This window comes from Serinus canaria, chromosome 4A (assembly GCF_022539315.1).
Source record: "Serinus canaria isolate serCan28SL12 chromosome 4A, serCan2020, whole genome shotgun sequence".
NCBI classification, from domain to species: Eukaryota; Metazoa; Chordata; class Aves; order Passeriformes; family Fringillidae; genus Serinus; species Serinus canaria.
In genome coordinates this window covers 12,330,049-12,356,409 of record NC_066318.1, presented here as the reverse complement: position 1 = coordinate 12,356,409, position 26,361 = coordinate 12,330,049, and the positions used below count along the sequence as shown (strand labels likewise).

Sequence of the window (26,361 nt, the reverse complement as noted above, 5' to 3'; positions counted from 1 at the left end):
TTGTGTTTGACTTGAAGCAGAATGAGAGTGCATTTGGGCTTTTCAGTACTTATGAGTAGTGAATCTTGGTCCCTGATCCCAGGAGGTAGATCAGACTTAATTTCAAGTGAAAGTCCTGTATCTTCAAATAACTTCTCATGTCAGTAAAAGTTCAATATTCTTGAATTCCAGAAATGTAGATGAGTCGAATCTGAAGTTTAGGGCAAGTGTGAAGGATGTAAAAGAAAATGTAGCTGTTTCTTCTGACGGCGCTCTCCCCTCCCCTTCAGGGCTCCCACAGTCTGTCAGCTGTAACAGAGTGATTTGATTACTTTGTAGTGTTAAGCTAAAAGAATAAATCTGAGAGCCTTGGGAATGGGGAGCCAATCCAACAATCAAAACCAAACAAGTTAATAAATGTGAAGCATTTCTGCTCCAGTGCTGCTGTGGAAATGCTGGTTCCAGAAATGCTTGGGGCAGCTGTGGCCATGGCCCAGTCAATTAGTGTACGTACATCCCCTGTGCACAGCACCATTAGCTGCATGCTGGGGGCTCAGCTCCCTGTTTTGAAGGAGAAATGTGTTTTTTTCTGCTGTTTATAAATTATGAAAATGTTGAATGTCTCAAGATAAACTGTTCATTGCTCACCACCGCACTTCCCAGTCTCTCTACATACCTAGAAAAAGCTTGACTTAGGCCATCTGAATTGCCCTTTCTTTAAAAGCATTTTGGCCTTACATGTTATCTATGAATTTCTATTTTCCCCTTGTCAGTTCTTGTCTACCCCAGCCCAGCATCCCACAAACTAGCCAGAAATAGAGCATTTCAGTGACTGTCCACAGAGGTGGTTTGAAATCCAAATGCCACCCTCAGACTGGTTTCTGGTGCCCACATGCCAGGCAGAGTTATTTGGAAGACAGTTTACATAGAAATACTGTGAGCTACTGCAGCAGTGTCAAGTGCTGTTGAGTAAGCAAACCCGTACTACTTGTCTGCATGGAACTGCCTGTGGATGTGGGTACTTCTGCAGATAAGACCTGGATTACTTGCAAAGAGCCTTATGCTAGCCTGTAGCTTTAATTTTATCATTTCTAAGAATGGCAGTAATGGCAAACTAGCCAGGAAGTGACCAATTCTGGCTGCCCACAAGACCTCCCTGTGGAGCATCTACGTGTATGTTATTTCAGGGTATTCAGTGGCCAGCTAGTCCAGCAAACATCCATTTGTTTCTGTCCGTGCCTGGAACAGAAACAGGTACAGCCCTTTGTACAAGAATGGCAGAAAATGTGCCACTGAGTGCTTTGCCATCTGCTTCTCAAACTGTAGCAAAGCAAACTGTTAAACTTTGCATGGAGCTTAGGGCTTGATTAACTTAAATTACCATCCTGTGGTAAATGTCTGCAATGCCAAGGGGATTAGGTGGCATGTATTTTCAAGAAATACACGTTCATTATTCAGAAGGGTTATGCAATAACATCCAGTGGTCATTTCCTTTTGGAGCATAGCTGTGCTGGTAGTGTAGCTTGTTTGTTTGTGCATTCATCCTGCTGGATCCCAGCACTGCCAGCACCAGCGGAGCCGCTCTGCGGCACCAGCCGCGCAGGCTGGGGCTGCTGCAGCCACACATGGATAGCCTGAGAGCTTGAGGGGAAGAGGTCCAAAGTACAAGGAGGCAGTGGTAGGGGAGAGAGAGCTGGGATGGGCTGGGACCAAAGGGAGGGCAAACCCAAGGAGACAGGAGAGCTGAGGAAACTGGGCAGGTATCTGGGAGATGATGGAGGCGCAGCAGGTCCAGAACTGCCTCAGTAAGGCTGGAATCTCTCACATGCCTGGTCCACAAGGTCCAGCTTCTCCTACGACTTCCATTCAAGCAGTAAGTGCTTCCTGTGTGCAAATTTGTTCTGTGTTCCTTGGACACTGACTTCCAGGCACTGCTTTACTTTATTTCTGTTGTCTCTTTTAAGTTTGCAACCCTTGTTTTTCCTTGTACTCTTCCCTTCATGCCTTTGTTGTGGTTACTCTGCTCCTCGGATCTCACCTGGTGTCGCCTCTCCAGAGGCAGCAGAGCTGTGGCAGGGAGCAGCACTCCCTGTGATCACAGGCATGGCTTGGTTGGGTTTGTTTTGTCAGAAGGATTTTTCTTTGGGTGAGCACAGTGTTGGGGCAGCCCAGCTGGCTGAAACACACCTGCTGTTCCCTGTGCAGCTGCAGGATGTGCCCCTTGGATGTGAGCTGGTGCTAACACGGGCAAAAGTCAAGGTATGACTGCCCTGCTGTCCTTATTCTGTGAATTCACTGGTTCAGGCAGAAAGAGTGAGGGCAGCTTTCACCTGGCCAAACTGCAGTTCACTGCCAGCAGGACAGCAATGGCTGCATGAGCTGAGTTTGAGCTGCCGAAGTTGCTTAAGATGTTAAGTAAATAATCTGGCCCTTGACACACATGGAACAGCAGAAGCGCCCAGAGCAGCCTTGCCAGCCTGCCCCAGGCTGGCTTTCCGTGGGACAGCCTTCTCTGGGACAGCCTCAGAGGCATGTCTGCATGAGACCAGTGCACCTTGCTGTGCACTAGGAAGCTAGGTCAGAAGATCATCTGAGCTGCTAATTAAACATCTTTCCAAATCTTCAACAGCAATTTGGGATCTTAAGGTGGCCTTGGATTCTGCGAACCAAGGACACTAATGTTCTCTTTTACAGCTGGTTCTGAAGCATTGTAGCTTCCCTGAAGTAGGGAGATGTAATTCAGTGTTTATAAAAGCAGACATGAAAGTAAAAGACTCTTTGGTTCTTTCTGAGAGCTTTTTCAAATGTAGAAAGAATGAGTCACTCGACATTTCATTACTGAATAGGAGCTGATTTACAAGTGTGTATGCCCTGAGATGAATGTCAGTGGATGAACTCCCAATAGTTTCCTCCATGACCATGCTGTAAATGGGCTTCAGCCAGTTTGATGTAATTCATTTTGTGGCACTGTGCTGTCTTTTGAAATGGAAGCATCATCCTTCTTATGATCTTGTGAATGCTAGAAGGCCGATTAACATGGGAATTCCTGATTAGCTTTAATTCAGCTCTACTACTCCAAGAAAGCATAGTTCCTGAATTGCACAAAGAAAGCCTCTTCAAGCACGGATCCAAATCAGTGTGCTGAAGATCCTGTTGGTAGGTGTGGTGACTATGATTAATATTTACTTGATGTCTTTCATCTTCCAAGTACTTTACACAGAGCAAGCATTTCATCTTCACAAAAGATGTATGAGTTAGGTGAAGTAAGTTTTACTCTCTCGGCTTTATTAATAAAGCCAGGGAAACGGAAGTGAGGAGATTAAAGTGGTTTGGTCATGGTTACAAAGAAGGCCAGCGCTGAAACTGTGTAATTTCAGGTTTCTGAGTCCAGACTAATGTCTCTTCTTGGTAAGAAGAAGCAGCAGGATAGACTTTGGAGTAAGAACACCATAACTACTCAGTGAGGGATCACTTAGGCTTGTGCCCTGCCAGCCTGTTCTCCTTCCTCCTCCCTTACAGAGGCATTCCCACAGGTTGCCACTTGAGTTGCAAAGCACCTGTGGATCTTTCCTTAGGTTTATATAATGGCCCAGTTTAGTCATTGGTCTGGTTGGACCACTGAGAAATAAGTGAGATTTCTGGAATGAAAGAGTCTCTGCTGAAGTGAATATGGTGAGATGCCTATATGATTTTAATCAATTCAATGGCTTACTGCATTAGAAAGTGCTTAAATTACATTGTTGAATTTTAAGCATGCAAGGGATCTCATTAATCTAGAAAAATTATTTGTTTACCTTTGGTTTGGATATGGCTACTCATAGAGCTCTATTTGAGTATATACTGAAGTTTATTGCCACATCAGGGCCCTGGTTTGCAGCAAAGGCCATGTCACCCTGAACTGCACACTGGCAGGGAACACACTGAGGGCCCAAAGGTAGTTTTTGCCTTAAAGAGCTCTCTATAAAGATGAGTCAGTGGACAAAACATCTGAGAAAGTTCTTGTCTGAGAAGGCATCTGATCTTTTGAAAGAGAAGCCTCCTTGGTAGATGCATATGAGTTCTGTGCATCCTCAATCTGGCTGTGCAGCTGGTTGACTGTAATGGAAACCCTCACCTGGGAGGCTCCCCTGGGAGCCTCCCTCCTCCTGTGTGGGGAAAAGCAATTGCCTTTTAGTTCCTCCAATCCTACCCTGAAGAAAAAAGAGAAGATGCCCTTGGCTGAAACTGAAATCCACTCTGAGATGGCAGCCATATAAGCCACTTCATTTTATCTAGATTTGACTGTAAATTGAGCCTCCTATTTCACATGGAGTAATGATTTTAATGCTGCAGTGAGGAGTCACTGCCTGAGAGAAGGGAGGCAGAAGAGCAAAGCAGTGCAGCCCCACTCCCCTTGTAAGGCCACGGTTCAAAATGCTTAATTAGTTGTTTCAAACCGGTGGCTCTTCTCTTTTGAGGCAGGAATGATGTATCAGCAGAAGCTGACCAAATTGATGTAGCAAATCAATTCTGTGGTAATCCGTTTATTTAAACTTTGGTACTTAAATTTATAAGCTCTTCTCAAGTGTGCCTGTGCTGCCGTTCATTAGCCCTTATTCTTTTATGCTCTTGCTCGGAGGTTTGTGCTGCAGATAGCAAAATGGCCAGGACATGCCACTCGAAACTGCCTCCAAATGTAATTCAAGCAGGTCTGCAATAATAGTGCTAAAAGAAGAGCTATTTAGCGGCATTATTAATGGGCAAAGAGTTCAGGCAGGATTATGAAAAAGTAAATTTTTATTAAGAGTGGAGGAGCTAGAAGAATGGACTGATTGCCCTGAGTCCTTTGGGCCCTCAAGCAATCAATTTCCCTTTCTAGTATTCAGTTACTTGCTAATTGTATTGATTTTTATCAAATATGTGTACAAATCAATTTTATATTTTATGCTATTAAAAGCTTCCTTCCTTCCTTGCAGGCAGTGCTGCTCTGATCATTCTCTTTGTCTTCCTTTATTTTAATGCTTTTATCCTAATGCATATTTTCGTTAGGACATGCATGTTTTTCTTTAGGACATTGAACTAGGCTGGGATTTTACCTCCATGCTCAGGGGTGGAGCAAATAGGCGTCAGTCAGTGCAAACCTCTGTGAAGTCAGTGGAACTGTCTGCTTAAGGAAAAATTGCAGGAAAGGGATGTGTGGTGTCGTAAAATGGGTGGGTGCAAGTGACCACACAGCGTGACCCCCTGAAGAACAGGAAGCACGGCTGCCACCGGATGGGGATTGTGCTGCAGAAAGCTTCTGTAATGAGAAACAGAGGGGATAAATGCTGAGCACGATGCACTCCAACTGAGTGAAGGGGGGAATGAAGTCGGGGTGAGAAAAATGAAACTCCTGTTTTATCAGGATGACCCCCATTGCTGCTGCAAACCAAGTCACTTAGGCACTTCAAGTGAAGTGGATGCTGGAGACATCTCTGAGCAGAGTGAATGTATTGAGCTCTGAACAAAATAAAACAACATTCTCCATTTGTGTTTGTTTATGCCCATGGCAATTCAAATTGTTCCTGTCAAAAGTACCTATTTTCTAAGACAGCACACACTTGTGCTCTCCTTTTAATGTGAGACACACAGTTTGGGTTTGGGGAGAATCTCTCTGGCTGTGTGTGAGCCTGACAAATGGACTCTCGTAATTTAAATGTTTGGTGTATGTACAGCACTGCCAGAGATAGTGGGGACACTTTGGACTTTTAATGGTGTGAGCAGCAGTCACAAGAACAAGGGGAGTTAGCACTCTGCTTTTCCACTTGCCTCTGACTTAATATTGAAACTGGAGAGTTTATGGTGGTGTGTTTTCTGCTTTTATGCCCAGGCACTTAAACAAAATACTTTTGTACTTTTCCTCAGGAAGAAGGAGTTGCATTATTAAGTATTTGGGTATATATATATATGTGGTAAAAATACACCTTTCATTAAATCATCTAAAACAGTGGTACATAGAGCATTTTATATTTTACATGGATCACTTTGGTCTTTTTGATTATGTTCTCCTACTTGGTTCCACTGATGTTTCTTCATCTCACATCAAACCCATCTGGGAAAACCAGCAGAAGCCACAGCTTTCTCAGCCTCTCCTCCCTGCCAGTCGCTGCTCCCAAAGGCAGAGGTGCTGTGGTGTGGGGAGACAGACCCAAGCCCTCCTGCCCCATCCAATGGCATAAAAGGACCAGGGTGCTGGTTCCCCAGGAGCCCCCAGAGAACAGCTCAGTTGGAGCAGGCATCCCCTGTGCCCCATCACATGGGATTGCTGCAATCCTAGCTGCCACTGTGGCTTTTCTTGCCCCTTTGGGGTGCCTGTAGATCAGTGTAGGCACTGGAACCACCATCATCAGTATAATGTTTTGGAAGCTGGTTAGGAGAAGCCAGTGTTGTTCTGCTTTGAACTCTGTGCGCAGAGAGTTCCCTCTCGTGTTCCCAGCCCGAGTGGGGCCCGGACCCGCACAGACCCCGCACAGCCCCCGCACAGCCCTGCCCGGAGAGCGGGGCACAGCCCCCGCAAAGCCGTGCCCGGGGAGCGGGGCACAGATCCAGCACAGATCCCGCACAGCCCTGCCCGGGGAGCGGGGCACAGATCCAGCACAGACCCCGCACAGCCCTGCCCGGGGAGCGGGGCACAGATCCAGCACAGACCCGGCACAGACCCGGCACAGACCCCGCACAGCCCTGCCCGGGGAGCGGAGCCGCTCCCTCGGCCCCGCCTGGCCAGCGGGAGAGCCTTTTGTCATTAGGTTTATACAGCACCTCTTGTACGAGAAATCACAGCCTGGATAAGCCGTGTGAGGGGTCATTATAACACAGAGAAGATAAATGTACCGGTTCTGCTGGAGGCTGTCCTCAGGCTGTTTGTTATGTGTCTCTAACACTGTCACTACATCACACACTTCCTCGATCTCCGTATTACCCTACAAGCCTGTCTAATGGGATCCTCTGTTGCTGATTCCAGCTTACCCTGACCTACTTCTTTCTTGTGTCCCAGCAAGCTGTCAGGAGCTATCAGAGCACTGGGAGCTGAAATAAACACTCACTGAGGGGAAAAGCAAGGCTGTCTCTAGTGAATTTAATTAGCTTTGTTTAACTGGCTTGTTTGCTTTGTAAATCACATCATTTTTAGTCAAATTTAAGGGATAAAAAAATCTGTAATTAAAATCAAATGATGCACGACCTTATTAAAAGTGAAGGGTTTTAAAAGTTCTGTACAAAAAGTCATTTAGTTTGTAACACGTTTGCAGCGCTCTGAATATTTTAGGGAGAAGAAGGATGAAACTGAGATTCTTTTTTTGGTTTTGGGATCTTTCTTCAGACTGGAAGGAGAATGGGTTTTTTTGAATCATTATCTTTAGGTTTTCCTGAATGTGGGTTAAAAAAAAATTGCTTTTGTCTTTTTGTCAACATTGCAAGCTTGCAGCATAAAATTTTAGAATCCAAATAAAGATTCTTACTGTTCCTTTCTTCCCTATGGCCTAAGCATCAGTATATTATGCATAGTTTGAATCCTTGCCGTTGTGTGAGGCCATGGTTTAAACCCTGGCTTCCCTGTGCACGTCTGTTGCATTTCTGAGTGTTGGAACAGAAGTCATTGTAATTTTGACTCTGCCAGACAAATGAAGCACTGACTCGGCAAGTCATCACTGGGCTGAATTTGAAAGTGCTTAGAGTGTTTTTATCAGACAATACATTTTGTCTTTCAGGTGCTTTACTGTATTTCAGTGTGGCACATAATTCTTCTAACAACTGATGTTCTTGCTCTTGTCAGCGTAGGGTCTAATCCTCTTGCTGTTGAAAATGATAAAAGCCCTATGAATTCCTAATATGTCTTATCAAAATCTGGCTAAAGTATAAAATGTCTGACCCCAACTTCTGATTCTTCTTCAGGAGAAATATGTTTCTGCCTTGCACCATGCATGCATATTGATAGAGCCTCCTGAGCACATGGCTTATAGAGATACCCTCATCCTTGTGCTGAGCTGCAGCACGAACAGAAAAGGATTAAAGGACCATTGAGAAATAAAGGGCTATGCATTAACTTGCAGTGTGAGAAACAGTAAAATATGGGATAAAACTACTACCCAAGAGTATGAGAGGAATTAAAAATCTGTTTCACAAAAGTGCAGAACTTCTTTGAGTCTTTTGAAGAGGATGTAAGATTGGCTAACCTGTAGTACTGCACTGAGAATTACTCGTGGTAATAATTTCATTGAGGAGTGTAATGAGCAGCCTAATTGCTCAATGACTTCTGAGTAACTCACTAACTTAAGGATCACTCAAGGTTTCAGGGAAGGAAAAGAGAAATGTTCTTTTCTCAGTGTGAGTTTTGGAGGTCCCTTGGCCCCACTGGAATGCATGTGCTGGAAGCTCTCTGCTGTGCCAGGAGTGGAAGTTGTATGGAAGTCTTACAGAAAGATACACAGAGGGAGACTTCAGTGACTTGTCAAAATTGAATTGAAACAAGAACAGCCAGGTGAGGAGGATAACCGAGCACCGAGTGGTTGAAGTCAAGTGACCAAGTTTGTGGTCTTTCAGCAGTAGGGAACGAGGCAAGGAAAGTTGAGATATCCCAGTTCAGTTTCAATATCTTCAATGACTCCAGTGAACACAGAGCAGAAAATTTGAGGTATTATAACTTCAGAAACTTTGCTCACATTCTGCGGCTTCACCAGATCCTGTATATATCCCTTGTGGATTGAGGTCTTAAGTATTTTTGGCATCTGTAGCTGAGCTGTGTAGAGTGGGAGGAATACAAGTACTGCTCCTGGGTCATTGCTCCAGAGAAAGTGGCTGAGGTGCACATTGTGCACCAGGCATGGAAGCAGACATGTTTTAAAATCTGATCCAGTGTGAACAGCAAGACAGATTCATAGTTGTGATAGCCTAGCCAGAGGTGAGTGGTGGAGCAGGGAGGTACAAGGGGGCTAAAGCTAAATGCTCATTTGGACCCATGAGCTGCTGAGTGCTGCTCACTGCAGCTGAGAACTGGCTGTGAGGACAAGGAGACCTCAGCGCTGTGGGAAAGTGGGAATTTAGTGTGTTTAGCCACAAACATGTGATTAATAGCTGTGTGCCTGTCATCTCTGCCATAGCACCGCCGTCCCTCCATTCATCTCCCTTCTGTGGAGGAGGGGAGCAGGAGAGAGACTCTGCTCAGGGTGGGGGATCTGTGCTCTTGGTGCCAATCAGGAGCTGAGGAAGGGACCTGTCCCAGCACCTCCCTCTGCACTTAGAAAACTGCCTGGCATGTTCTGGGCATCACTGTAATCTGAATAATAAACATTTCATTCTAAGCTCCACACATTTGGCTGTGGTTCTGTTCAGTGATGCTTTGCTTAGAGGACACAAAAAGGGACAAATGTTCATGAGGCTTGAGTCGTTTAACTTAAATCAACCTCCTCCTACCCACTATTGACAGATCAAGAGAACCAATGAGGCATGTTTAATTACCCATACACCCAGTTTACAATTAGTCTGCAGACTGAATTTTTTTTCCATTTCTTTTTCCTCCTGACACCCCAAGGAAAAAATTGGTCCTGCAAGAGATCTTACTGCATGTAAGATGAGCAGGGCTGCAGTGGGTTTTTTTCCTTTTTAAATGTAAGTGGAAAATCTTCTAGGTCAAATGATTTAATCTGATGCTCTAATGTGACATGGTTTAGCAATCCTTCTGCTCCCCTTCTGCTTGTAATAAGTGACAAAAATATGGCTTCTTGCTTGATAAATGGGTTAACAGTATTCACAAGGCAGGTAATAGAAATCCATATTAATAGGTGGAAATTGGCTCTTGATGCCAGGCAGGAGAGTCTAATGAAAGTATTATTGTTTTAGCTTCCAGCTCCTTTGGAAGCTGAAAGGTAAATGCCTGTATTATGTTCTTATTACCTATTTATCACACCATATAGCCGAATGGATATTTATTAAATTACATTCATGTTTAATGCCTGTTTGTATACTTTTCACCCAGTGTGTTCTCAAAGGAAATTCTCCGGAAGTGTTTCAGAAATGCACAGCTATTTTCCCATTCTCTTTTTATAAAGCAAACCCATTGTTGCCAACTGTCAATATACAATTGGTTTGGAAATTAAATTGTTTCCTGCTAAGCTGTAAGAATCAGCTAATCCTGCTCGATTTAATTTAGGAAATAAATATTTAAAAATCTGAAAAACACAGGGTATTTTGGGGTAGTGTTGATTCCATTTTAGTCTTTGAAAATGCCCAAGATCCCAAGAGTTGGGCTTACCTATTTTCAGCTTTAATTTGGCATTAAATTGCTTCATCAGGGATTTTATATATGACCTTCTGTATGTTTGTGATTCTTCTGAGAATATTTAAAATAGTACTGAATACCATCAAAGATAAGAAATTAGAAACCTGTTTATTAATACACCTACTTATCATGCTTCTGCAGTTTTACATTCTTATTTTCTTCTTAAGCAGCACTTTCAATTAATTCCATCTAGATTAAAAGAAAAAAAGAACAAAAAAAAAAAAAAGGAAGAAAACTAAAAGAACAAAAAACTAAAGCCAAAAACCCAGCACAGCTCAAGTATTCCCACACAGCTTTGACCTGGAGAGTGCTGGGATCTCAAGGGCTTTTCTGTACAACCTGGGAGGCAAAAACAAAAAAAGGAAGGTGGGCTTGCATTTTCTCCCACTATATTATTTCCAGTTGGTCCCTCTTGTCAGAGCACTGTGGCTGTGCAGCTCTGTGGGGTGATGCAGTCACAGTGAGTCAGGTGAGGACCAGGGCTGGTAGCCAAGGGCTCCTGCTTCTCTGTTTACCTTGTCCAGCAGTCACAGCACTTCCTTCCTGACCCAGCATCCTGCACTCACAGACCATGCAGGAGAGGTGCCCAGCTGGAAATCTGTGCCAGTTTATTTCAGCAATCCCAAACAGGACGTTTGACTCCCACTCTTACACTGAGGAGTAGCTGTCATGTGTGGAAATCTGCAGAGTGTCATTCTTCCCTTTCACCAAGTTATTTGCAGATGCCTCAGAAATGCCTGGGGCTTGGTGCAGGTGGCTCCTGTGCTCACACAGAGCCTCAGCAGCTCTCACAGGTACCCTGGCCAGGCATGAAACAGTCCAGATGAAATGCAGGGGCTCCTACCTATGAAATCCTGCTGGGGGGATCAGGCTGTCAGAGCTGGACTTAGAAATTACAAGGCCAAGTGATTTTTTTGTTTAAAGGCTTTGATAGCTCTTGTCTGCCTGAAGTTTAATTTCAGTGGAATATAGTATTGATCCATCAATGCAATCTGTTGAATACTGCTATTTTAGCCACTCTGGCTTGTTTATATTAAGGATAAATAAATAACCCAGAGCTGCTGCACACATTGCAGCTCTCTGCAGTGCAGGCAATAATGCAAACACTTCTGCAACAAGGAGGTTAACCACTTTATCTCTTTTATTAAAATTTTGGTGCCACTTCCTTTTAAAGACCTAATCTTTGTCATTAGTGGATTGTAACAATGCCCAGTGAGCATACTTTCACGTTAGAGAGACTGAAAAAAATCTGTATAAAAGAATACCATGTTATGCTTCACTTAGTACTGATTTACATTATTCACGTAAGAGAACAATTCAGAAAACAGTTGTAATCATGCTACCAATTTTTTTTTAATTGTGTGGAGAGAAACAATCAGTCTTCTGGAGTATGTGGAGCATATGAGCAAGTAGCAGTTCAAGCAAATTTTAGCAGGTTTATTGGGTTTTGAAACTTTAGGCATCTTGGATCAGGAAATGTTATTAAGAGCCATTGCAAGGTCTTCCTTAGATTTTATATGTATATAAATATATATAAAGTAAGAAGTTAATATATATGACTGTGTGTATATGTAGAGATGTAGAGAAATTCCATCTCTGTTAAGCATTTTAGTTGTCACGGGAATAAGCTCTTCAAACTGTTATTCTTTCAGTTTTAATAATCTAAGTCCCTTTTCAGTACTTGCCGGTCTGCTTTACCTTTGTGTTCATTCAGTTTGATGAAGACTCTATGGGCTAATTAGTTTCATTTCTGCTTATGGCTGATATCTGATGGTTTTCATTCTTTTGGCTTCTCAGATCTTGGTCAATGCTCTGCTGTGTTTGCTGTAAGCACTGCAGGGAATGGTTTTTCTCTCAGCTGTACCCCAGTAACACATATTGCAGCATTTGACTGATTCCCCATTTTGTAACACCTTTAAAGTATGGCTCTGTTTGAGTCAGGATTTCATAAATCATATTGACAGAAAAGTTGCATTCGATCCTTTTTCATGTAATATGACAGTACAACAGAATTTATAGCACTGGAACTCATCTGAGAGACATCCATTGTAACACTAGTATTTTCTGACCTGCCTTAATTTCTCTTCTTATTCCAGGCATCTGTATCTGACTGTGTTCATTTTCTGTGTAATAATGTTCTTTAAGATAAAATTTTGCCAGTTGGTGTTTGGGCAAGTCTTTAATAAGATTTTTTATTTTCTTGATTTGCTATCTTACTCTCCAACAGTTTGAGCATATTTGAGATATTTTGAGTTTGGATTCTGTCCTTGGAAATCAACACGAAGTGCTTAGCATGAGGCAGAGATCTTGTAGATCCTACAGTAACATGAAAGCAGCTTGTGGCACTGCAAACAACAGCAAAACCACTTACAGGTTTAATATGTTTGGATAGGAAATGCCCAAGAAAATGTATTTCTGAGCCTGTGTTGTTTGTTAAGTCACACTGACGCACGGCCCAGGGCCTGAGGAAAAGTTCAGGAGCGGCAGAGAGCCAGGGAGGAACTCGTTGGTGGAGAATTTCTGTGGAGATAGTTTGTGGGCTGTTTATTGATTGCTCAGGTCATTGGTGAAAGGTCAACAGCTCTGCTGTGTCGGCAGATAAAGACAGAGGAATGGCATGCTGAGGTCACATTGGAAAGGAATTCAGTCACACTAAAGAAAGAACATTTTAAACCTTTATTTACTCAGAAAGGGTTGTGAGGTATCGAGCTTGCACATTTATGACCCTTCAGTGGAAGATTAAGAAACCTTATTCTCGGCTTTCCCTGGGAGTTTTCCCCTTGCTTTACAATCTGCTTTTAGTGTTGAACCATTTTTAGCTCATTGCTTAATTCCTTGCTCCTGGTTTTGTGTCTGGCAGAGATTACAGGCATATTTCCTTGTGCAAAGAAACACTGGTAATTTTTTCTGAACAACCAAATTTTGAAGCAATTATGCCCTATGGTTAATTTAAATTCCCCCCCCCTTTTTTTTTCTCAAAGTGCCTGTAGAGTGCTGAGCCCTGCTTGTGTTCATTTCTACTGTGTTTTGCTTTAACCCTGTATGAAGGTAACTATTGCATGGCAGGGCTGAGATTTAACACATCTGAAAGGTGAACTGTTCAGGGCAGAATTTAAATCAGGAGGACTCGGGTCTTGTTTGAGCAAGGTAGTGACACTGCTCATCAGCTGGTGTGTGCTGGGATTTAGGCAGGCAGGGTGAAAACAAAGCTTTTCATTTTATTTACCTCCATTAGGAGCCAATTTAAATGAAAGCTAATAGACCATTATTGCACTTCAGAAAAAGGGTTCTTACATAAACACTTAAGTTCATGGTTTTAACTAACCCAGTGCAGATTTGTTTTGCAGTGAGCTGTAAGTAGATGGGGAGCTGTTTTCCAGATTTGGGGACCAAAACACCTGTCAATAAGCATGGTAGTCCCTCTAATGCAAAGGCCTGGTCCAGACCTACCCCGTCACCAAACTCCCCTTAATCCCTGGAAGTGGTACAGGGAAGTACAGCCACACAAAGTGGGTGGCAAAGAGCATGTTTGTTTCCTTAGTCAGGTTGGGCATAAAGGCAATAAGTGAATGGGATTCGCCTGTATAGAAGATGTGAACAAAGGTTTGTATGCTGGAAACAAGGTTGCTGTGACTGATGATTTTAATATTGTCACTCAGTTTGGGCTTCTAAACTCCAAATTTACAGTTAAAAAAAAAAAAATCCCTGTCTCTTTCTTCAGTGACTCAAAGCTCCTGAGTTTATGATGAGGGTAGATTTTTTATTTTTTCAGTATTAAAACTAATAAATCCTGCCTTTTAGATCTTCCAGGACTGCTCAGATAGTTTGCTTCCCCCCTACCAACCTTGATGCAAAGCACTGTGTAAAGTTCAACACTTCTGCTTTTGATGAAGGCACTCAGACTTGCTTAGGAGAAGATGCCAAGGAGCACCTTTAAGCACTGGGCCTGTCCCTGCATCCTTGTGCACCTTCTGCATCATCCCTGCTAACCAGGGCTTCTCCTGCTCAGCTTTGTAGGTTGATATGTTCAGTGCAGCCATTTCTGTACCTCACAAAGAACACAGTAAAAAATAAACATCTCACCTGTTTTGCAATCACCTCATCTCTGCTGTTCCAGCAGCTGGGACGTGGGTGGAAGGTGACTGTGATCCTCCAATGGAGCAGGGGCCACCACCTGATGTTCCCTACTCCAGCACTGTCTTAAGAGGACAGAGCAACAGAGGAGCTGCTTCCAGCTGTTGGTGTAAAATGCCTGTAGTGGGGGCTGCATTTTGGGTGAAGAAATGATAAAATGTAGAAGAAAGCTTTTCAGAGGCTAAGCCAAATGTGGTGCCAAGCAGAGGATTTTTAGCCTTATTGATGTGTGGCAATACTACAATTCCTCATAGGTTTTCTGATTACTAGAGAAGAGTTATGTTAGGCCAGTAAGGACTGTAATAAATTTTAAAAAACCAACAAAGTAAAACCAAATAAACTGATTTTTATTGAATTTATTAAGAAAAAAAGAAGCCTTGAAGATGAAATGAATACACTGCTACTTGCCTGTAGTTGCTGAATCACATCCTGCTCCATCCAGAAGTAACTACATGTTGGCATCTAAATGGCTGTTGAGTCACCTCTGCAATATGAACTGGTGATTTACATTCATACACCAGAAGAGTGTCTCTGTTTAATAGTGGAAAAAAAAATAAAACCCCGAACACCCAAACTGGTTTTTGCAAGAGAATGTCCAGAGGAAAAATCTCTGAATGGGGTTAAGATTTCAATTGACAACAGACAGGCAAAAGCTTGCAAGGCCCCTGCCCCATGTAGCTGCTGGGAGAAACTGCAGAGGTGCAAATATTTCCCAGCTGCAGTGTTGGCCACTCATCCAGGAGGCTGCTGCTGGAGGTGCAGGAGCTACAGCTGCCTCCTTTTTCTAAATGCATGGTCCCAAAACCCAAAGCAGAGCCTGGGGAGCAGACTCCTACAACTACTGGCAGAGCTTGGTGCCAGCTCTGTGCCCAGAACACCGTGACCGTGTTTTCTGTGTGTGCCCTCCCCTCGCAGAGAATCAGCCCTTTGTCTGAACAACTCCTTTCTCCTTTGCTTTTCTTTCTGAAGTTTTCAGTTGGTGACTGGGAAGCGGGAGGGGAAAGGGGGAGGCAGCGTGCAAAGATGAAGCAGCTCATGAAAAGAAAGCTGCTGAATAGGCAGATTGTTTTATCTGGATGAGTTTTGTGTTCCTGACTCTGTGTTGCAAGGGAAGGTACAGTACAAACAGTGTTCTGGCTCACACTCTCCTGCTGCAGCCAGGGGATCACTCCTGCTGCTGCTCAAAAGCCCTGAGCGTGTGTTATCTGTCTCCCCCTCCCCCTGAAGGTATCTGTTTGCTGCTGATGGCATTTCTGTTTAGCCAGGGCCCTGTTGACACTGTAAGAAATGTGACCGTGTCTCAAGGATTCTGCAGCTTTGTGCGCCCCCACAAAGTGGAATTTCCTATGGCTGCTGACTCCAAAAGGGTCCTGTGTTCCCAGCCTGGAAAGAAACCTGGAAAGCTGAGGATAAAACATCTCAGCGTGGTTTAGGAGGAAATGTGGAAGCCCAGGCTTGGAGTGGGGATCCCAAATTACCCTTCATTGGCTGAATCTTCTGCTTCTCTCTTCTTCCATCAGAAAACTTTAGGAACAGCTGAGGCTCTGGTCAGCTGGTGGTTGCTTTGGCTGCCTGTGCAATCCCAGGCTCCAACACGAGATGTGGTGATAGTCTTTGAAATGGAGAGGCTGTGGCCTCTGTATTATTAAAGGTCATCTGCTTAAGGGACTTTGTGCAAGCAGAAGATTTTATAAATTCTATAAATAGAAATTTTAAAGGAAGAAAAGAACATGAAAAAAATTATGGTGAATTTAGTGCTTCAGATTCAACACAGCAGGGAGGGACAGGAGGTGGGATGTGTGTGTGTCCAGGCAAAATAATCCTGATTAAATAAATCCTGTTGATTCAGGGCCCTTGAAAAGAAAATTCCTCCTTGAATGCAACTGGTTTGGTTTTTTCATGTCCTGAACTGTGTCAGTGAGACACTGAAACCCTCATCAGTGGGGGGGAGAGGAGTGGTGCTGCTGGCCTCTTCTGTGCTGAAACTGTAATTTAAGAATGAAGGGGTTTTAGGGCTGCTGGAAGTTTTCTGGTGTTTCATCTGAGAATAAAGTGCTAATGCATCCCCCCACTGAAAGGTAGGAAGCCAGTGAGCAGGACTCTCCTCAAACACAATGACTCTATCTTGCTCTGTTATGCCACAAAGGAGTGGCTTGCTTAATCTCTGAAATTAATAGAGCAGAGAGGAAGCGGCTCTTAAAGAGATGTGTGTCTGCTTCCTTCCTGTGCGGAGCGTGGGGAGCCTGGGTCGCTGAGGCAATGTCATTTCACATAACTAGAGGGCTCTTCTTATAAAGGACAATTACAGTAAGTCTAGCAAGGCTGGAATTTTTGACTTTTCAGGGCTTTTTTTCCCTGCTAGGGTGGCGGGGATTTTTGGTCAAAACCTGGTATATTATTTTGGTGGAAGATGATGCTGTGAGAGTTTGTCCCACATTTGCTTTCTCAAGAGACTGATGGTTTTTTTTTGGGGGGGGGGGAGGAAGCAGGGGGGTGTCTGCCTGTTGTTTAGTGACATCAGAGAAACCAGCCTGCTGCTCCATTCCCTGCCACACTTAGTACAACAGTCTAAATGTGTTTTGAGCTCTTGTCCTAGGAGAATGTCAGTTCAACCAGAATTAACTGAGTGTGTTCTAGTAGAACAGCTCCTTTTTCACACTGTGTTGGCCCTTTATAGCAGTGTGTTACTCTTGGTGTGAAGCCAAATCGACTGATAAGCAGTGCACTAGATTTTCCTGCACGTGGTCAAGGCTGTTCGCATCTATACAAACATTTTTAGCTTTAGGAAAAAGGCCTAGTGCTAACAAAACTAAACCTTACCTAGCCACTCTCACTTCAGAGGGAGGGTGAGAGAAAAATTGGCTTCCCAAGAAGCCTTCAGGATTTTTGAATTGCTCCAGGGAGAATGATGGGGAGACCAGGAAGAGATGCCGGGGGACCAGGGCTCCTGGGTACCAAGCTGCCTCCAGCCCATTTGATTTGAGTACAGGGGGATGCTGCTCAGCATGTTTCAGGAACTGACTTTAGTTGGGCAGATGATGCTTTGCTCTGCTTTCATTCCTTCACTTTTGTTAATAATTTATATGTGATACTGAACATTAGAAATATACCTCTAACTCTGCTGTCTAGAGCAGCATAACATCATTCAGCCATGTTGTGTGTCTTGTGCATTTATTAAAAAGAAAGGGGGTGTGGATTGTGTGAGTTTAGAGTCACAGTCAGGGGGAATCTGTAATAAAATGGCTATCTGTAAAGTGCAGGACAGTTTGTTCCCTCCTAGCAACATGATGTATTTTACATATGAACAATAGAAGGTTGCTTTGCACAAAATGTGTTTTTGTTATTATCAGTGCTGCCACCCCTTGTCCCTCATTTATTATGGGACTCACTGCAGCAAAACTGCCAAGTTCTTGGTGCTTTTTCAGCTTTCATTCAACCACATGATTTGTAATGACTGTGGTGAGCTGGGGGAAGGAGGAAGTTTAAATTTGGGCAGTTGTGCATCTATCTGCAGCTAACGAGGCATCTAATTTCTATGCAAATCTGATACAGCTTTACCACAGTCCTGGCTGTAAGTATTTACATTCTGTAGTATTTATATTCTGTAGTGTTTTTCAATTTTTTTCTGCTCTTTTGCCATTGCCAGTGTGTTTTAAGCACCATCTATTTTGGATTTTATTTATCCAAAAGATGAGATGGAGAATTGGCTGGTATCAGTGCTGCTCACCCGTGGTATAGAAGGCTCAGCAACCTTTGGCTGCCTGACCCCACATTGCCCATGGCTGCTCTAACCAGGTACTGGAAAGGGCCTGTGTTCAGTGGGGATTGTATTGCTGCAGTGTCCTTTTCCTTTTGATGCCTTTTCAGGAGCCCTGAGCAGCTACATCCATCTGTCCCAGCCACCACTTTAGTGCCCTGCACAAAATTCCCCTTCCAAGGGGAAGCATGGAAGCATGCTAAAGTTTAGTGTCAGGGTCCCTGCAGGCTCCTGGGGGCAGGGACCAGCTTTTCTCCTGGTTTCAAGCAGGTTCCCAGCCCCAACCATTGTGACCTTGTCTGTCTTGCAAGGAATTATTGTGCTCCACGCAACACTGCCTGAGAACAGGCGGCAGCACAGCACAAGGTGGGATGGCTACAGTTTAAAATAGAAGATGGCATAATGAAGTTCTTAGGCTAAATGCCAGTGTAAAATTAGCATTTAACTTCCCCCTTAGAATTTGCCTGTTAATTAGGTATCACTGTCTATATTGGAGTCATTTTTAGAAGTTGTTACAGTAATATTAACATGACTGAAATGCATTGCATGAAATTATATTATGCATCAAAGTTTTCTCCTGGTGGGGGCTTAGATCATCCAGCCCAGCTGGGAATGGTATTATTTTACTTGTTCTATTATAGACATCTAGACACATACACAGCCCTCAGACTTAAAGGAATGTGTCTGCAAGGTAAAATAATAAGTGTATACCAGACAGTCCACAGGATTAGAAGGCTATTTAAATGAGAAGAAAAAGTGGGGGGCAGAGATGAGAAGGGAAGGAATTCTATGCCTATCTCACCTTCCAGTTATGACTTCTCAAACTGGATCAGGGCAGTGATTTCTCCTGAATATATCAACCTGTAAAGGCAGGTGTTACCATCCCAGATATGTCTGGACAGAGGATTTTTGTTACATCTTTTCTTTGGACTTTTTTTTTTTTTAATAAATCTTAGTGCAGTGCCTTTCATGCATTTTGATATCAAGTTTCACCAACGTGCAAAAAGTTTCACTTCTGGGTGTTTCCCCAAAATAGATGTATAGATGTGGCACTGATGTTGTTGTTGGGCTTCCCTCTGCTCCAGGACCTTTCTGAAACCCTGGAGAAGTCTGGGGTCCAGTGTGTGTAGGGCTGCCTGTTCTTGCAATGCCTCTCTTTCCCATGTAGTCATTGTCTTTCTTTGGGGCACCCCTGTGGTGTGGGGTCCCATCCAACTGGCCTGTGATAGCTCTGCCCATTCATTTTCCCCAGCTCTGTTTCTTTTCTTCTTCCTAACCAGTGCAGAGCTAGAGAGATGCAGGCTCTGGGGTCCTGTGCATGTACCACAGGAGTACCAGAAGGCAGGCAATTTGCATTTTAATAACTCCCTCATTATGTATTTGTCTGATCCTGTCAATATTTTGCATTTTTTAAACTTTGCTGACTGCAGACATTGTGGGCTATCAAGTCAATAATTAGATTGCCTTATTTTAAGCACCTCAGTTATAAATCAGAGCAGCCCAATTCTGTAGCCCAGTGCTGTGTCTGGAGAGCAGCTGGCCTGTATGTGAAAGGCAGAAGATTTGAGGAGAGCATTGCACACAGATTTGCTGTTGTTAGGAATGCCTTTGGGAACATACTTAAAATGGTGGGGGGAAGGGGGTCAATCCTTTTTCAGAAAGAAAAATTCCAGAAATTAAATCTTCATCAGAGGACATAGCATCACCTTTCCTTTCAAGTAAGTGTGGTTCTTCCCACACCAAGGAGGAGTGTTGTAAACCTCACCTTCATTTTATTCCACCTGCCTAATGAGGTGGGGGGGGTTTGTTTCACCTAAAGCCTGAGCTAGTGGCAGAAGCATTAAATGCAAATTGCACCTTGAGGACCCCCCTTGAATCACACAGCACAGCTTGTACTGCCACTGATGCTGGGTTTATCTCAATTGTTGTCTAAGGCTTTGGAATTATAAAAGTTTGTGTTAAACATGTACTTTCTCTTCCTTGTAGTGCAGTTATTTGTACTGCACGTGGGGTTTGAAAGAAGTCAAATATGGAGAGTGCAGAAACAATAAAATCTCTATTCATGTCTAGATGCACAGGTATGTGGAAAGCGAGGGTGAGTGCCTGGTGGTGCTGTAAAAGATGTGGAGATCATTTCATCCTCAAAAGAGCAAACTGTGAATGAGAGAAATGCCCCCTGAAATCTGCAGCAAAGGTTCCAGTTGTTTCACCAGCTCAGGTCCAGTTAAAAAACTGAATACAAATTGTTCTGAGTATGGAATATCCTAAAGACAGATTTCAGAGAGGAAAAGCCCAAGTTCTGCTTTTATTTTAAAAAATATTACTGATGACCAATACCCAAACAGATACCCACACAGAAATGTGTTTGATGCATGTGGCAGAGGAGAGCCTGGACCCAATGAAATCTGCAGTTGGCACTGAAATGTGGCAAAATGGGTGCTGGGAGCACATCAGCACAAAGGAACCCCCAAGAAACAGGTGAGCACAGACAAGGGCAAGGTTTGCTTCTTTAAATTTGCATCAGGAATAAAGAAATATTTGTGTGCAGATGCATTGGAGAGGGAGGAAAAGCATTAGAATCTGCATTATTTCACGTACTGTAGATAGTTTTTTGTTCAGCATGGAAAGACAGCAGCTCTTGCTGGGGTTGTTCACTTTTCTTGTGTGACTGCTTGATGGTTCAGCTTGTTAATGGACCAGGTTTCTATTAAAAGTGTTTAGTTGTTTTACAAAAGCCAGGAGCTTACTATGTGCTGGTGAAGGCTGCCACTGTTTTCTTATATGGAGATATACATGTTTTTAAGAGGTAACAGAAATTCCTCCTGGTTCTTGTATTGCTCTTAGAGTTAGTCACAAATCATTAGAAAATATTGGAAATGTACTTGGGGTTAATTCTCCTCCCTTCCCATTCAATCCATGAGCTTCTGTACATTTTAAGGGAAAAAGAAGTTTGGCCTCTCTCAGAAAACCCAAAACTAATGTGGGTCAATGAGAGATCCAGACCATGGCAATGTGAGAGCTATTTAGGAACCCCATAACAGCTTTATTTGGGCATCATGAAATAGGCAGTCCTGAAGAGCCCGTGGTTTACAGAGTTGCTGTACAAGAGCTGCCCAAGGTGCCCTCCTATCTCAGCCCCATCCTGAGAACCACCCCAATACCCTGAGCCCTGGGAGTGGGGGCACTTAGTGACAAGCAGAATCTCATCTTGCACAAGTGCTTGGTGAGGAAACCTGGTGGCCCAGCTTATGGCCAGCTTGTTTTTCCCAGGAATGCCCTTTTCTTGGCAGAGTTGAGGAGTTGGGCCTCGTGCTTTGCCGTGGGCACAGCTGGCTCCCAGGAGCCAGGCGAGCTCCTTCCCTACAGTGCAGTTCCATGTCCCACACTAGAAACTCTGTATTGCAAATGAGCAAAGTTTGTTTTCAGGGAGTTGCTCATATTGACACTTCTGACTTACTGTCTGTCTTGTTACAGAGCAGATTTGTCTCACAGAAACCAGGAAATGCTGTGTATGGCAACACGCAGCTGGAGCAGGAACTTCCGTAAATCAACAGTCTGCCCCAATGTCACCCCATTTCTCCCATCTGTTATTTTTGGTGTCTTGTTGTATACTAAGAAAAAGTACTTCACATTTAAGCAGAAGGAGGGGTTTTTTGTGTTGGAGGACTGATAAATTGTGGTGCATTTTTCCTTTAAAGACACACTTGACATTTATCTGTCCCTGATCGTATATAATGAATGGGGAAACAAAAGAGGGAAATTGTATTTCAACTTTAGGTGCTCAAGAGGAAAAAAGAGGTAGTTTTACTAGGGGAAGACATGCTGTATCTGATTACAATTCCTTATTCTTTAGGCTGTCATTTATCCCTGGATAAGGTAAATATAAAATGCTGCCAGGTTAGAACAGTGCTATTTTAGATACATTGTCCAAACAATTGTGCGAAGAAACAAGGTGATGGACTAATTCTGTGTTGGTTTTCTGATTAGATTTTGAAATAGAAGCAAAGTGAAGATGACTGTAAAAGGGAGAAATATAACAGCTGAAACCTCCTAACAAATGTGCTTAATTATAGTACACCTTTCTTGTTCATCAGCACCTCTCCTGTCTGTATGGAGCCCAAAGAATATCAGTTCTTTAACAGTTTTTACATCAGTATCAGGATTATAAAATAGGTTGAGTTTTTTTAAATTTAAAATTTTTGTTGATATTACCAAATTCATGCAGTTGAAAACACACAGTACATTTTAGATTCGAGTACAAATAGATATAAAACAGGGTGTCAGCCTTTTTCATTTAAAAAAAATTAATGCGTTTGGCTTTTTATTTGGTTTTGGCTCCAGATCTGACTCAAATGTTTGTGTAAGAAAGGCTGCACTAAAAAGTGCAAGGTCAGGTTTTGGAGTGCTCAAACGTGTCATGGAGGGAGGGGGAGGAATTGCTGCCATACTTAAGGTTGGTGTTTCCTGCCCATTTCCTACATCATGTCTGGTAAATGTGGTGACTGAAGCACAGGAAACCAGGTACCATTTCTTTGCAGTCTCTTCAGTTCAGTAGGAAGTTCCTTCTGAAGAACTGGAGATCTCTTGCCCCCAGGGGTGGAATGAGGTGCACAGGGCTGGGTATGCACCATGGTGAGGAACCAGGGGTGCTGGTGGGCACTAGCAGGGACACTGCTGAAAATTTGTTTCAGAAGATAAGAAGGCCCTCTTGGAGGAACTTGGGAATGGGAGGCTGGTGAAATGCATATTGATGGTCATGATGTGTGCAGGAAATGCTGTCAAGGGCCTGGCAGAGCTTTGAATAGGTACAGATGGAGGTGAGGGGTTGCAGCTGTGGTATGCACTTGGAAGGACCCAGGTTAGTGCATTTGTAGAAGTTTCATTTCCTTCTACAGAGCAGTATCTGACAGCCTCTGTGCCAATGTGAGATAAAATGGTTACCCTCAGCCACTTTGTAGTGGCTCACCTATCCTATCTCCATGGAGTTTGCAGTCAGTCAGTGCTTCTCAGCTGGGGTTCACCCACTTCCACCTGAGAAGCTGTCATTTCTTAAAGAGGACAGTCATCTTACTGAAATCCAAACTTTAATTCCCAGTTTGCAAGGTCCTTGCAGCTGCCCAGGAGCACTCCATGGTGCCATCTGGACAGTTGTTTCCTGATGGTTGCAGCAGTTAAATCCTCCCTAACCCACGTAAAGCCAGCTGAAAGAGGAAGTTCCTCCCTTTCTTTCAGAAATAACAATGAAGAGCTACTTGTCCTCCAGCTGTGTGGTTTGGGAGAATTCATAGCTGTAGGTTCAGGTTTGCACAGTTTGGTGAATGGTTGTGTGTGCTGGCCTGGGCAGCAGCTCTCTGCTGGCTGCCAGCCAGCCAAGCCAGCCCCTCTCCTCAAAGTGGACAGGGCATCCCTGTGCCTGGGTCTGCTGGTGGCTCAAACCCTTTTTGGAGGAGAGGCAGAATTCTCAGTAAGTCACAGAATTCAGTGGCAGCTGTGATAAATTTATGTCAAAAAAAGAGTTTTGCCTTCACTTTCAGACACTGTTCTCGAGCTTGAAAACTTTTAGGGGAAGTAGTGTAATTCTTGTGGGTAAACTGAAATGTCATAGCTAAAAAGCAGCAACAGGTTTGTCATCCTAAACTAGGTACACAGTTGAAGTGTTCTGACCTTTCAAGAATGAGTTTGTTCAACTCTAGACATCATGTCTGTATTAGAAAATAGAAGGGTAATTAAGTGTTGATGTTCAAAAGCATACAGTGAGTTTTCCTGTAATATCATTGTTTCTTAGTAAAGGCCAAGTCTTGCAACCCACATTTCTAGGATTAAGGAGCCCTTACCAGGATAAGGACTATAACCCAGGGTGTCAGCCTTGCTCTCTGGGTGGAGGGAAACCCTCAACTCATTGGAATATTTGTCCTTTTAGAAGGGGCTCAGAAAAAAATCAAAGTACCTGCAGGGTTTTTTGGTTTCTCCTTAACCCGATGCTCATGTTGCATAATGTGAACACTTGGGACAAAAAAAACAAACAAAAACACCCCCAAAAACCTGATAGTCTGAATTGAATTTGTTTTATGCTTAAAAGGAAAAAATAACTCTGACCAGAACAAATCAAAAAGCACATGTGTATTGTAGACATGGTGTATTGCAGCCACAGTGCATGGTACATGTTACTGCCTGGCCACCGCCTCCTGTGCCTTTCTGCCCTGGTACAGAGCCAAGGGACACCCTCCTAGCCCTGGTACTGTTTCCTCAGTTCTCACCTCCCAGACACAGAGCCATGCCTGTGGTGGGGCAGGGGAAGCAAATGAACACAGTTTGTTTGAAAGTCCATTCGTGTTTAAAGAGTTCTAATAAGAGAATGTTTGATCACATGCATTGGGAGAGAAGATAAGTGAAATGGGGAAATGAGGAGTCTGTTTGTAAAGCACTGCACAAGGTCTAGAGTTTTCTGAATGTTTTCAGGTTATCTTGTCCCCTTGAAATTAAATTGCAACCAAGTGTCTAGGCTCATCTGCAAGGCTTAGCTAAGACACTTAATGAAAAAAATAGTTCCTTTACATAATTCCCTTCCTTTCACCATTAACAGGATATATGGAATTCCATCAGTACTTCCTCTGTAAATCAAGATATTGGAGGCTATTGTCTCCATGGGCAGCTCCAGCTCAGTGTGCAAAGCATTTCATATTCAAAGCTTCAAAGGTCAATCATCTGATTGATACTCCCATTCCCCTGATGAGTCTTTTCTCTCTTTGTGGTATCCCTGTAGTTTTGAAATGCCTTATGAAGATGACTGAAAGCATTTCCTGTGCACTCAGAGTTGACCCAGCTGCTGCAGCTGCATGTTGATGCTGCACCCATTGCAAAAGTTCCTATAGGGAATGAAGGGTGCTCCAGCCATCCAGGAGGCTTCTGTGAGATAGTCCCACTACAGCCAGCAGTAAGTTTCAAGCTCTTTTTCCCTGCTGCAGTTCATCTCCCTAGAGTTTTACAAAGAGACCAGGACCACATAAAGTATTCCCAAGTGGAGCAGCATGCTTCAGCCTGTGTATTCCAAACTACCTCCTCTGTTATGACAGATAACTGCAGTCTGGCTACAAAGTCTGTATCAGGGATTGGTAACCCTCCAGGATGGTACTTGGCACTCAAGAGCTAACACATGTTTTTGTTACATGAGCATGAGTCTAATAAAATGGCTCACTGGTTTAATATGCCCCTTTGTAAAAACAAGGCACAGTTGGATTTAGAAATTGTGATGATTTGGCAAGTTCAATTATTAACTTCTCTTGCAGGGTTAAGCTTTGACCAGAAATTTGCCATGAACCCATGGGCACATCCTGCTAGGAAACAACATGCAGAAATCCTTTGCTGTCCTACTTGATTTATCTGCACAGTGCAAACTCGGAGTGCAGAGCTGTATTTTCCCCCGAGGAAGTCACAGCAAGCTCCATCACCACTCCAGAGGAGAATGTGCTGAGGTTTTATTGTTCTTGTGCTTGAAAATATTTCTGCTCTGCTCGAGACAATGCATCTTAAGAAACTGTAGCAGGTCCTGAACTGTTTTATACTCTGCTTTCACCATGTTTTGGGAGAAAAGTTGGAATGTGGTGAAGAGCCTGAGCTATGTTAGCTATGCAGTGTCCTGTGGGATTGTTTGTGAACACAGCAGCTAAAGATAGGAGTGCACCACAGAGATGCTAAAAATACTGTCCAGCTCTACGGTGGTTGTTTAGCATTTGGAGCGCTATAGTTGGCCTTACGCAGACAAAGGGAAGATGCAGTTTTGCAATTTGAATATGCAAATGAAGTCCTGATCTTGCAAATGTGCAATCATATGCTCAAATCTGAAAAGACCACTTGTATTCCTGAAGTTAAGCATTGGCACGATTAAGAGTTTAATCAGTCAAATACAGTGTCATCAGAAGATAGTGTGATTGCAGTGCAGAGACTTTGCTTCAAAAAACAGCCAAAAAAATCCTGTTGTGTGATTGAGATCAGATCTTTGCATTCCACATGTTGATACTTGGAATTGTGTTGTCTTATAAATCGTCTCTTATTAACGCAGTAGGCTGCAAACAGTTTCTTCTTTACATTTATATGCATGATTTAGTAAACAGTATTTTAATATCAGTAGGAACACATGCTATGCTTCATGGCTTTCAACTATGTGACCTTTCAAGGCAGAACAAAAGCTTAGAAATTAGAG

At 43.3% G+C, this 26,361-nt stretch overlaps 1 protein-coding gene across 2 annotated transcripts in view; it reads left to right on the top strand.

The window, feature by feature from the left end:
* Positions 1-26,361, top strand: part of MAMLD1 (mastermind like domain containing 1) — an 82,097-nt gene that overhangs the window by 11,669 nt on the left and 44,067 nt on the right. Inside the window, exon 1 of one of the 2 annotated variants that reach the window (XM_050974373.1) lies at positions 1,519-1,852. The exons of the other annotated variant lie outside the window; for it this stretch is intronic. Within the exon in view, the coding sequence (XP_050830330.1) occupies positions 1,751-1,852 (102 nt within the window). The 5' untranslated portion in view covers positions 1,519-1,750. Of the gene's footprint in view, positions 1-1,518; positions 1,853-26,361 lie in introns of those variants that run through there. 2 annotated transcript variants of the gene reach the window in all.